Below are 12,366 nucleotides of genomic sequence, written 5' to 3' on the forward strand. Positions count from 1 at the left end.
GATGCGTTTTTACCAAACTCTTGTTGCAGCCCAATTCATCATTATTAATGGGAAGCATCCTTGATCAAAGCCCAGGCCCATGTGTTTAAGTTAATATTTTTTTATAAGAATCAGATGACTTATTATTATTATTTTTTAAAATATATATACAGACGATAAATCATTTATCACATAAAAATTAATATTGTTCACTATGTAGCTTGAACTCGTGACCTTGGCAGCTTGGCTCATAGGTACGGGTTATTTATTTGTTTTGTCAATAATAAATATATTTAAAAGGCAGAGCCGCTCGCAGACATCAACAAATCACCGAACCATGCTCCCTCATCAAGCAAATAAATCCAGGGGCATTGTCGGAAATACATATTACCCTGTTTATTTTTAATTATTACTATTAAAAGCAAAGCAAAGCAAATAAACGCGCACACTCAAATATTGCAGTTTTGTTTAGCTTTATATTTAGCTCTCGCCCTCTGTCTTCCTTTATTTCCGTTCTGTTTTCTCGCGGAGGAGGAGGTGGTGGTGGTGTTGCAGCAATTCACGTCTCCTCTTCGGAATCACTCTTCGTGTGCTTGCCTCTCTCTAAATTAACAAGCTAAAAAGTACAACCATGGCGTCGGAAAATTTCACCGACAAGAACGTGGTGTTCAGAAAACTGAAAGCGAAATCGGAGAACAAGGTTTGTGTATTTGCTGTGGATCTGGAAATTGTGTTATATATTTGGATCTGGAATTTATGATTTGGTGTGTTTGTTGTTAGATGTGTTTTGATTGTAATGCCAAAAATCCTACCTGGGCTTCTGTAACGTACGGGATCTTCCTTTGCATCGATTGCTCTGCTTTTCACCGTAGTCTCGGTGTACACATCAGCTTTGTTAGGTATATATTTATTTTTTTCTGTTTAATTATCCGATATTTTGTATTTTATTTCTGGATCGGATAATGTGGGATGATGAGAATGGTAGGAATTAGATCTGGAGATTAATCAATTTTTTTTGCGGAGAGATGATGTGTCATCATTGCTTTGGAAACTCAGCAGAGAGCAATCTAAGTATCATAATATATCAGAGGAATGCTTCCTCTCTAAAACCACCTACATCTCGTCAAACTTTGTACTGTATATGTTTGTTAGACTGGAGGATTGAGTTCTGAATCTTAACCAAGTTCTGGTGAGATCTTTGCTCTCGTTCTATGCAACCAATAGGGCCTGTAGCAGGCGAGCATGTATTTCAATACTTCCAAGTCTTTCTTATGTTAGGAAAGCATGCCCTGATGGTAGAGATTTTCCACATCTGTGCATAACATTTTGTGTCTCTCCCCACAAGAATTTCTTGTTATTTTCTGGTGGATGCATTTACCGGTAATTCATAGAAGCTGGAAAACTACTTGAGTTTCCCTTACAATTTTCTGTGTAGAATTATCGGTGGCGCAGAGCATTCCATGGATGTGTATTTTTTTTTTAGAATTAGAGGCTTTTTACCTTAGTGTTGTTCCGGGGGGCATCTCTATTCTCTTTATCCTCCTTTCTTCTAGCGTTTCTTTTCTGGAATGACACTGATGCAATGTTATTTCCGTATTCATTTAGGTCTACGAACTTAGATTCATGGAGTCCAGAGCAACTGAGAACAATGAGCTTCGGGGGAAATAATCGTGCTCAGATTTTCTTTAAGCAGCATGGATGGACTGATGGGGGGAAAACTGAGGCCAAGTATACATCTAGAGCTGCGGAGTTATATAGGCAATTACTTTCAAAAGAAGTTGCTAAAAGCATGACTGAAGATGCTGGCTTGCCATCTTCACCTGTTGCTTCTCAGGCAGCCCAAGCAGCAAATGGACTTCCTGATGTCAAGATTAATGACACTCCTAAAGAAAGCTCAGTAGGAAAACAAGAAACACCTGATATAGTTCGTTCCCCAAAAGCTTCTCACACAGTTATTGCTAGTTCTGTGAAGAAGCCTCTTGGTGCAAAGAGAACTGGGAAAACAGCGGGACTTGGTGCTAGAAAGCTTACTGTAAAGGTTGGCTTTTGCCTCTTTACTTTTAGAATTATCATCAGTTATCTTCGAAGCATATGTCAGTTTGACATTTGTTACCAAGCCTTCTTTTTCCTAATAGTCTTTTAAACTGCAGCCTAGTGAAAATCTCTATGACCAGAAGCCTGAGGAACCAGCACTTCCTGTGCCTTCCACAACTAACAACACCACCACCACAAAATCTGGCACATCTTTTGCATCTCGTTTTGAGTATGTAGATAATGTCCAACCTGCTGAGCTGATTTCTGGTGGCCCACAAGTGATTAGTCATGTATCTCCACCAAAGTCATCAAGCTTTTTTGCAGAGTTCGGGATGGATAGTGGTTTTCCTAAGAAGGGAAGCTCAAACTCCTCAAAAGTTCAAGTAAGCTCTTTAATGTGTATTATCTGCTTATAGTTAATGTTGAAAACCAGGTAATAATTAAACTGCCAGCAAATAGTCCGCCAGATAATGCAAAATCACCTAATTGTTACCGAGCCATCTTCTTAATAGTACAACCTTTTAATTGGATGTCAAAAAGATACTGAAATTTTGGTTTCATCTGCCAACTGAATTTTAGATTTTTAATTAATTAGCTGTTAGGTTTTATTTCTCTTCCCAAATCTGGTTTAAATTCGTGGTAAGTTGCTTCCAATCAGCTTTTTTTTTTTCCCCACGCCACAATTTAGTGCTTAAACAAATTTTTGCATATTTTATTTATGTGCCTATGCAGAGTTGCAAAGGGAAATAAATACATTTATGTAAGTAGCACAAATCTTGAGTTCGTAAAATTTGTGAGGAACACGAGAAGCATCCATGCTCTTCCATTATGTATTTACAAGTTGGTCTGTCAAATTGTACATGTCACTTTGAGCGACTGATTTTCAGCAAAAACAAAGAGGCATCAATGACATTTAGCTTGGAGTGACTTATCCTTACTGGTTTAAATTGTCTCGTATGCTATTAAAAATGGAGATCTGTTTTTGATTTTTCAGCATGCAAGCCTAGATGTAATTATGTTTATCCAGTAAAAGAAATAAGAGAAGTCAGTTCTCATGGAATATTTAAGGGAAAAGCAATAGAATGACAGCTTGGTGTTTTTACCTGTAACTATACACTGGAGTTTTTTCAAGTTTATTTTATTTTGTATTTTAATGTCATTCATTTGATTCCACAAGGTTTGGTTAGATTTCTGAGTTGATATTATAAAAAAAATTCATGAGCTGATAGGTTTCCTAATTCTGCATGTGCAAGTCTCGTGGTGCTTACCCTTATTACATAAATGTTATTCTTGTTAGTATGATTATCCTTTACTGAATAACAGGCACATTAAATTGTATTCGCATTATCAAACGGGTGTTTATATTTTGTTCTGAGTTTACCTGTACGTCCTCCCTTTTCAATCAGAAGAATCAAAACATGGTTGATTTTGTGTGAGAGCTCATGTCTAAGAACTATGAAGACACATATCACGGAATAGGTGGTGTTTCTGCTGAAACCTTCTGTTTGTCAGTTGTGATACTTCTGCTTTGAGTATTCCTATGTCATTGTGTCTCTAGCGACATTTAAAAAGGATCTTAATATCAGTGGTTTTTGTCACAGTCAACATCATTCTTGGTATGGTGTGTTTTTCATTATTTATTTATATTATTATCATCAATCACTTTGCTTATTTTGTGGGAATTGCTTGTGACATTGGAGACATTTTGCCCTTTGTTTTTGGAATTTGTTCGATGACTTGTGATTTAGTTAGCTATGAATTATCTTGTTTTGCTCTGTACTTGTTCTGTCCTTACATGCTGTTATTATCAGATTCAGGAAACAGATGAAGCAAGAAAAAAGTTCTCGAATGCAAAATCAATCTCATCAGCCCAATATTTTGGTGATCAGAACAAAGCTGATACTGATGCTCAAGTTTCATTGCAGAAATTTTCTGTACGCACTCTTGCTACTACTATCTAAATATAATAAATTTTATTTTGTATAGAGTGACAGGTTTCGAGAATTCTTGGTGTTTCATTTTTCTCTCTTTTTTCTATTGTTAGTTCATCCTCGTCTGCTCTGTCTGTCTGTCACTAGATTGAAATTATCCATTATTTTCTTGTTCCAACCAGAAGTTACTTTACTCAGCCCTGGGGTCCTTCTTTTTTCCCCTGCTAATGTCTAGCCTTGTGTAGGAAGAAAAAACTGTGGTTCTTGGATGACATGTGAGTGAGAATTCCGATGAGCCCCCACCTCATTCCAAACTTAGTTTTTTAGCATGCAGGGAAAATGCCAAAATGATGTAAGTCATATAAAGGTGCTTTTTGACTGAGAACCACATGGGCAATGTGGAGAGGAATCACCAATAGTTAGTCTTCCATGCGATATATATCATTCTTATCTAGCTAGGCGACTTCCGCATCCTGTTGTGCACATCCTAGCTGCTTTAACTCTAATAGGCATCAGCCAACTAATTTCTAAGAAAGGCCCACGACTAAACACAAAATCCTTGCTTTCCTTGTTTTTTTTTTTTTTTTTTTTAAATAAAAAATAAAAAATTGGGGCTAAGGATTGTCAGTTTACTATTTCAGGGCTCCTCTGCTATATCAAGTGCTGATCTTTTTGGTCACAGCGATGATCAGACTATTGATCTTGCTGCGAGTGACCTCATCAATCGGATCTCATTCCAGGTATGATTTGCATGTTTTGGTGCTTAAATACTCGAACAAACTTCCGTTAAATAGGATACTTTTGGTTTCACTCTTAGGGTTCTTTGTTTTTTTTTGACTTTGACTGTCCTGCATTCATCGAAGGTTTTCTTCTCATGTGTAACCTCTCAGGCTCAACAAGACATCTCTTCTCTGAAGAATATTGCAGGAGAGACTGGGAAGAAGCTCAGCTCCTTCGCATCAACCTTCATGACTGATCTTCAGGACAGGATCCTCTGAAATTGATGGGTTCTGTGTTTGAGAATTTTCAAGTTTGCTACATTACCCATCAATATTTGTGTAGTGTAATGTAAAATGAGTCCATATAAAATTCTTTTTGAAGAAAAGTAAAATTTAAGACTTTTCAGGTCTTTGACAGATTTGTTATTCTGTAGTCCAGGTTCTGGGATCCTTTATGTTTTAGTTTCTTGCAATGTACTGAAGAAAGATACGGAGGGATTGAAAATATGGACAGTTTGTTCTGTTTCTAATGTACGGAGCAGAGCTGCACATTACATGCCGTTGCAAGGAAACAATAATCAATGTCCCAAGCATTTCATGTGGATGGTGGGCATTTTAAGTGGTGTCGTTTTTGGAATATAGTATTGGTTATTTGATAAAGTTTTTATTGTGTTTGGAAATGTATTAAAATCATATTTTTATTATTTTTAATTTTGTATATATATTAATATTTTAAATTATTTGAATTTTTTAAAAAAAATTAATTTAAAGTAAATAGTATATTCTAAACACTCATTATACTAACCCCCTCTTATGTTTATTTAACACTATAAAACCTTTTATTTAAGATAAAGGGTTTTTTAACTCTAATGATATTCGATATTAATACTTGATAATAGTAATATTTATTTATTATAAAATAAATTAAAAGGCTTGGGGTTTTTGAATAATTAACTTGCGGTGTAGCTTCTCTTACATTTCTTGTAATATAATTAAATAAAAAATTAAAAAAAAAACTCGATTAATTTCATGACCTAGCATGGATTTAGCTGGTTAATCTTGTGAATGTATTTTTTTTAAAATAAATAATTATTAAAAAAATTATTAAACTCAATTAAACTCAGGTCATGAGATTGACTGATTAACATTGACTGATTAACTTAGTGTGTTTCTTGATTTGTTTCGTTATATATATATATATATATATATATATATATATATATATATATTTTATTTGATTAAATACATGTTTAAACTCTTAAATTTAAAATTAAGATTTTATTTATATACATAAAAAACCACATATGAAAGAGGTCATTTTCATTTTTTTAAGTTGAAAGAAGTCAAAATATTTAATCCAGAGTCCTTTTTCTATGCTATCGATTTGAATTCTACAGTTAAAGATTTTATTCACGGGGCATAAAAGAAGTCTAATTTCACCGTTTTAATTAAGGAAAATCCTAATTTTGTTTTCTGGAGCCCCCCCCCCGCGGGGGAGAAAAAAAAGTTAATTTCCTCAAATGATTGACAGGTAATTGTAAACTCACTGTTCATTTTTTATTAAATCATTTTTGTTCTTAAAGTTTAATTTTTTGTAATTTGATCTTAACTGGTTTTGGCTTCTTGAGCAGTGATAAAAATGGAAGAAGAGAGGCCATAATAAAAGAGACATGAAAAATGGATGATATTCTAAATTTTTGATAAAAAATACATTTAGATCCCCATCCTTAAAAATAATATAATCCATACAATTTCTTTAAAATTAAAAAAAATTAAATTTGGTATAGACATTCATGAAATAATATTGTAGAAATGAAAGAGAAATTGTCGGGTCCTAGTGACAAAAAAAATAATGTTGATATTAATCTAAACCACCAAAATAGTCAATTTTATATTTATGTATTTTTTTTATCTTTAAATTACCTTTGCTTGTGTATTTTTTAAGACCATTATGAGTTTGTTAACTTGTTTAAGCTTTTTTCCAAATGCTTTTTTATAAAAAAACACAAATGGATTCTTAGGTCAAAAAAATACATATTTTTTTTTTTATCATCACAGCGGCTAAAATCCTTGGAAAACTAGGATACATGTCGGTTGAAATTTTTTTAAAAAATAATGGGCCCCAATTTCAATTTTTTTAAGTAAGGACCTTGCACGGGCTTTTTTAAAGAGGTTAGGTCTAGCGACACGTGATTTTTTATATATATTATTTTAAAAATCATATATATATTTTTAAAATATTTATTAATTATATTTAAATTAATACTATTTTGTCTGATTTTTTTCAACAGTTTTTTTTTAATTACCCTGTATGTATTTAATTTTTAAAAATATTATTTCAATTCATCTATATTTTATATATATATATATATTTTATACAATTAAAATTTACTTAAAAAATATTTATTTTTGGTTAATATTTCTAACAAGTACACTTTGTTAGATATTTTTTTCTTTAATTTTATTTAATTATATATATATATTATCATTTGATTGAATAAAAAAATAACTTGAATAAATAAAATATTTGAATACAGTTAAATAAATAATTTGTGTTGTAAAATCAAATATGTATTATGAAATCAAATATCCTGATTCATGTTTTTTCTTAACTTTTGAGAAACTTGTTTAGTTAGGTTAATAACTTTTATTTTTATTTATTGATATAGATAATTTTTATTTTATTTAATTATGTATATAAAATTTTTAATTTTGACTTAATTCTCTTATTTAAAATTTTTTAAAAATCTTGCATGTTTAGTTTTTTTATTGAAAAAAAAAATCCAACCCTCGACAGAGTACGGATATGACGAACCTCCTCTCCACAGCGAAAGAGGAGAAAGTTGAAATGGAGTCGAGAAGCCACCATAGCATTCACACCCGAAGGGGTCGACTTCAATATTTATTTCCATTTGGTCTGTTACCAACAAACAAAAACAGAAACAAAAACCAAAAAAAGTGGGCGCTTCCATTTTCCCTCCAACTCCGCCTCCTTGAATTTAACTTTTCCTTTTCCCTCCAACTCCCTCTTTTACAACAACCATAACAATATCCCCCAAATTGTTTTCGACTTCAAAACCCTCTCTTTCGTTATGGAGGTTTCAACTGAAGCAGACGTTGACGTGCCTTCTAAAACCAAAACCCTAGATTCCAAATCTTTTATTCAGGCTTATGGCTTTTCTACCCAGTCACAGATTGAAGCCCTAAATAACGAGCTACTCGGAGACCCTGTGATTTCCCCCAATTCCGAGTTACGCTGTGGAGGCCAGTATCTGGTTCCTCTATCATCAAATTCAAATGGGTTTCCACTAACTTCAACTTCAATGCCTCGCTCTGAAGAAGTCCTAATCGGCACTTTGCTTCCTCATATCTTAACCTCAGGTAGCCAGATTTCGGTTTCTTCCCAGTCAAATCAGGACTGGTCTGGGTCTTTAGTCGCTAATGGTAACGAAGATGGGTTTCTATTGGATTCTGACCAGCGCTTGGTCGCTCGTTGTGATACTGGCAATGGTATTTTTGATGTTGATAATAGAGAACCTGATTCACCTATGCGAGTAGAACTTGAGAATTCGTGGCTTGTTCATGGAGATGCTGAGCATGAGGAAGAGGGTTTTGGTGATGATGGTGAGAAAGAGGATCCAAGGCAACTTTATCGTTGTGAACCTAATTATAACCCAATGTATCATCATCATCAGGGTCATTTTGATCCTGAATTCCATGAAAATCATCCGGATTTGTCTCCTCCTTCGATTAAGAGGTTTCGTGGATCACAGGTTCCTCAATGGAGGAATCGTTGGGATGACAGAGAGAAGACAAGGAATCAAGAATACGGGCCTCCTGGTTTTATGCAGGAAACTGGACCTACTGGTGTGGTATGTCTATCAGAGGATATCATTTTGAATTTGTCTGGTGCGTATGTGTTTGTGGATGTTTATGCTTTGTGATATTAATGTTTTCTTGTTTTGTTTTTTGGTGCTGGTTTTGCAGGGTGCTGGGCTTTTTAATAAAGGAAACACATGCTATATTAATGCAGTCCTGCAATGCTTTACGCATACGGTGCCTCTTGTTCAGGCTCTTCGTTCTTGCAACCATGCAATGCCCTGTGAGTATTAGCAGTAGCTACTTAGGAACTGAATTTTTTCGTTGTATTTAATATTTACTGCTGGACATTTGGAATTTTCAGGTAGAACTGAAGGATTCTGTGCTCTTTGTGTTATCCGTGATCACATTGAACTCTCTTTAGCTTCATCTGGAAAGATCCTCGAGCCTTTGAAACTTGTCAACAATTTGGACAGTATCCTTTGCACTCTGTTTATTATTCTGCAAAATGTGGCAGTGGATTTATCATCTCAAGTGCATTATGAAGTGCTTTAAACAGTATATTTATTGTGCATTATTGTTCAGTTTAATTTATATTTCTGTGCAGCTGAATTCTAAGTTTCAAGGGGCTGTCAACCACACCCAATTGACATTTTTTACTATTGTGATTTTTCTCAATATTTCATAATATTGCTTGTGTTTTGGATACTATGTTTTTCTTCTGCAGTACCTATTTGATGTTTTGAGGAAAGTTTTTTTTTTGAAAAGTTGGGCTTACTGTGATTCTTAACCCATGAATAATTAGGTATTTCATCATTTTTTTGTCGATATCAGCAGGAAGATGCCCATGAATTCCTCCAATGCTTGTTAGAAAGACTTGAGAGGTGCTGTTTGGATTCAAGCCTCGCTGATGACATCTCATCCTCCCAAGATAAGAACATAGTTGAGCGGGTATTTGGAGGTCGTCTTGTGAGCAAAGTATGAGTCAATGAGTGACTTTTCCCATTTATTTTCCTTTAATTTGCATATTGCTGATGTAAAAGAACGTTTGAATCATTCATTTTCTTTTACTTCCAATTTTTAGTTGCGATGCTGCAATTGTGGTCACATTTCTGATAAGTATGAGCCGCTGATTGACCTGAGTTTGGAGATTGAAGATGCGGACACACTTCAAATTGCACTGGAGTCATTCACCAATGTGGAGAAAATTGAAGATTCAGAGACAAAGTTTACATGTGAAAACTGCAAGGAAGAAGTTTCTAGGGAAAAGCAGCTTATGCTGGACAAGGCTCCTTCAATTGCTGCTCTGCATTTGAAGAGATTCAAGATTGATGGGACCTCTGTTGAGAAGATTGGCAAGCATGTTGAGTTTCCATTGGAGTTGGACTTGAAGCCCTACATCAATGACAATGATTACAATGATGTGAGTCATGGATTACTAGCATCATTATGAATTTAAAAAGCCGTAAGATCACTTAAGAAATATTTCAATGGCAATGAAGGTAAGATCACTTAAGAAATATTTCAATGGCAATGAAGGTGAAAAGCGTGGAAACATGCATGCTAATAGAAATTCAAAAATGAAATCAAGCTATGACTATTGTCCATTTAATTGATCTTTTTATCAACAAAGGTCAAATGTGATGTTTGCTTGGGAAATAAATGATTGAAGAATTGACTCATGTCACCTATAAATTGTTTGTGAGCATTTAATTAGAATCTTCCATTTTCTTGACAACAGGTGGGCTTCAAGTACCAGCTGTATGCGGTTGTGGTGCATAAAGGATATTCACTTACTTCCGGACATTATGTTTGCTATATAAGATCCTCTCCAGACACATGGCATAAGTTGGATGACCCAGAAGTAATAAATGCTAGATTCAATCTCGTTGCTGTTGATTGTTGTTGTTTTGCTCTAAATCTCCTTATACAGTACCCCTTTGCATCTTTTTAAACCTATAAATAATAAATGCTGAATGAGATTGTTATCATTAGTTGTATTTTGTTTTTATCATGGGGTTATATTTCTAACATCTGTTGGTTAAGTCAAGTTTAATTTTTCCTGAACACGGGTTTGTTCTGATGTGGAACTGTGTCACTTTCAATTGTTATCCCTAGAATTTCTAATTGTGGATTTTCAAAAGCCATCTTGTCCTAGATTTCAACATTTAACCCCTCTAATGTCAATTGTTTGGGAGGTGCCAAACCAATGAAGTCCTTAGGCTTACTGTTTGCTGGATAAATCATTAATTTATGAGCAAATCTGCCAGCATCATGTGTATTGGGCATGGGTGCATGGGTGTGTTCATGTGTGTATTTGATGGAAGAAACTGGAAATATTTTTCTGTAATTCTGCATGTAACACCTTTCAACAGTTGATTGAGCTTGGTGCATTACCAACTAATTCTGAAATTATGGTATTGGACAACCAAAATAACTGCCATATTTTTCAGGTCAGCAAGGAAAGGGAAGAATTTGTGCTATCTCAAGCTGCCTACATTCTATTCTATGCCAGGGAGGGTACACCCTGGTGTTCGAGTTTGATCAAACCACAAGAGTTTTGCTTGGATCATAGCAACTCAAATACATCACCCAAGTCAGTTCTAGATAATGCTAATAGTGAATGCATTAGTGTAGCAGATAAAGATAGTTTGGAGACCAGTGTAATTAAGGATGCAGTTGAGGCAACTTCAACTCATATTCCGTGTGAGAGAGAGTTTGAAGAGATTGTATCTAGAGGTGAAACTGAGGGAATTTCCTTTCAGATTTCCTGTGCCAACATGGTTGATGTTTCTCTGCCACATGGAGTAAGTGATGGTCACGATGGAGTTTTGCATGATGAGATGTTATGTTTTCCACCTGTTGAAGAAGATTACAGCAATCAGTGTGCTGAGAAAATTGGAAGAAAGGGTGATCTTCGTCCCTCAGCCCCACCCAGATCACCCACTCCAGATATATATTCTGGAGAACTGCCAGGTAAAGGAGTCTATTCCATTGAAGTCTTTGCACATTTCTTTCCTAAGTCAATATAACTGAAATGAGATAAATGGAACTTTTCAGAAGCCAGACGTTGTATTCCACGAGAACATCTGAAAGTGGAGAACCATGTAAATTGTAAAAGATCATCTAAAAAGGTCACAAAGGATTCGCAGACAGCTGAAGCTCTTAGATGCATAAAGAGAATGCCAACTGCAAGGGGCATGAAACTTATGGCTGCCTTGCTTCCTAGGAATGACAAGACCAGACCAAGATCATCTCCATGTAAAAGGGCCAGCCCTCCTGGTTCTCGCCGTAAACCCATTCGTGTGGCAGTTATTCGTTGAACATTGGAGGTTGTCTCATTTGGCTGTCTTGGTCTTCGGCCAACTTAGAACTAATATACTTGAAATGCAAAGTTTATACTTCACAGTGCATATTACCTTTCTGAACCGCTTCTCAGTTTCCCTTGTGATGTTTGCTAAATCAGGTATTCTGGTCCCTTGGTTTAGGTATACCTTTTGGTCTGGGAAATGTAATGTTAAAATGAAATGAAGTTGACTCTTTTGCAACCTTGCTTTCGAATTTAGAAATGACCTCCGTTAGCTGCTGTTTGAACTTTGAGGCACACATCAATGTGGCATAGAATTCGACGCTCGATCAGTTTTTGTATGTATCTGTCACTGCTTTTAGCTTCTGATGAGGTTTAATAGACTGAAGAGTCAGGGTACTTCGGATTGAGAAGGCTAGGGATTTGAAAAAATACGCATCCATTTTGTACTCAATTGTCAAAACGTTAATATATATATATAACGGAGGTTCTTTGTTTATGCCAAGAGCATACAAAGCTGATCATAGTTTCCATCTTAATTCTAAGGCCTCAATTTTGGATTTTTCACTACAGACAG

The 12,366-nt window shown here is 35.0% G+C and overlaps 2 protein-coding genes across 2 annotated transcripts; both read left to right on the plus strand.

The window, feature by feature from the left end:
- The first annotated feature begins 417 nt into the window (after positions 1-417).
- LOC118028291 (probable ADP-ribosylation factor GTPase-activating protein AGD8) lies at positions 418-5,217 on the plus strand. The gene is made up of 7 exons (XM_035031838.2): positions 418-679; positions 760-878; positions 1,585-2,017; positions 2,130-2,396; positions 3,825-3,947; positions 4,586-4,684; positions 4,835-5,217. Exons 1-7 carry the CDS (start codon positions 611-613, stop codon positions 4,940-4,942), a joined length of 1,218 nt encoding a protein of 405 aa, XP_034887729.1. The 5' UTR covers positions 418-610; the 3' UTR covers positions 4,943-5,217.
- Positions 5,218-7,475: 2,258 nt separating this feature from the next.
- Positions 7,476-12,051, plus strand: LOC118028290 (uncharacterized). Its single transcript, XM_035031837.2, has 8 exons — positions 7,476-8,535; positions 8,651-8,765; positions 8,847-8,957; positions 9,288-9,460; positions 9,567-9,905; positions 10,224-10,346; positions 10,936-11,458; positions 11,543-12,051. Exons 1-8 carry the CDS (start codon positions 7,756-7,758, stop codon positions 11,803-11,805), a joined length of 2,427 nt encoding a protein of 808 aa, XP_034887728.1. The 5' UTR covers positions 7,476-7,755; the 3' UTR covers positions 11,806-12,051.
- Positions 12,052-12,366: the final 315 nt, after the last annotated feature.

This window comes from Populus alba, chromosome 15, assembly GCF_005239225.2.
Source record: "Populus alba chromosome 15, ASM523922v2, whole genome shotgun sequence".
Taxonomy (NCBI): domain Eukaryota; kingdom Viridiplantae; phylum Streptophyta; class Magnoliopsida; order Malpighiales; family Salicaceae; genus Populus; species Populus alba.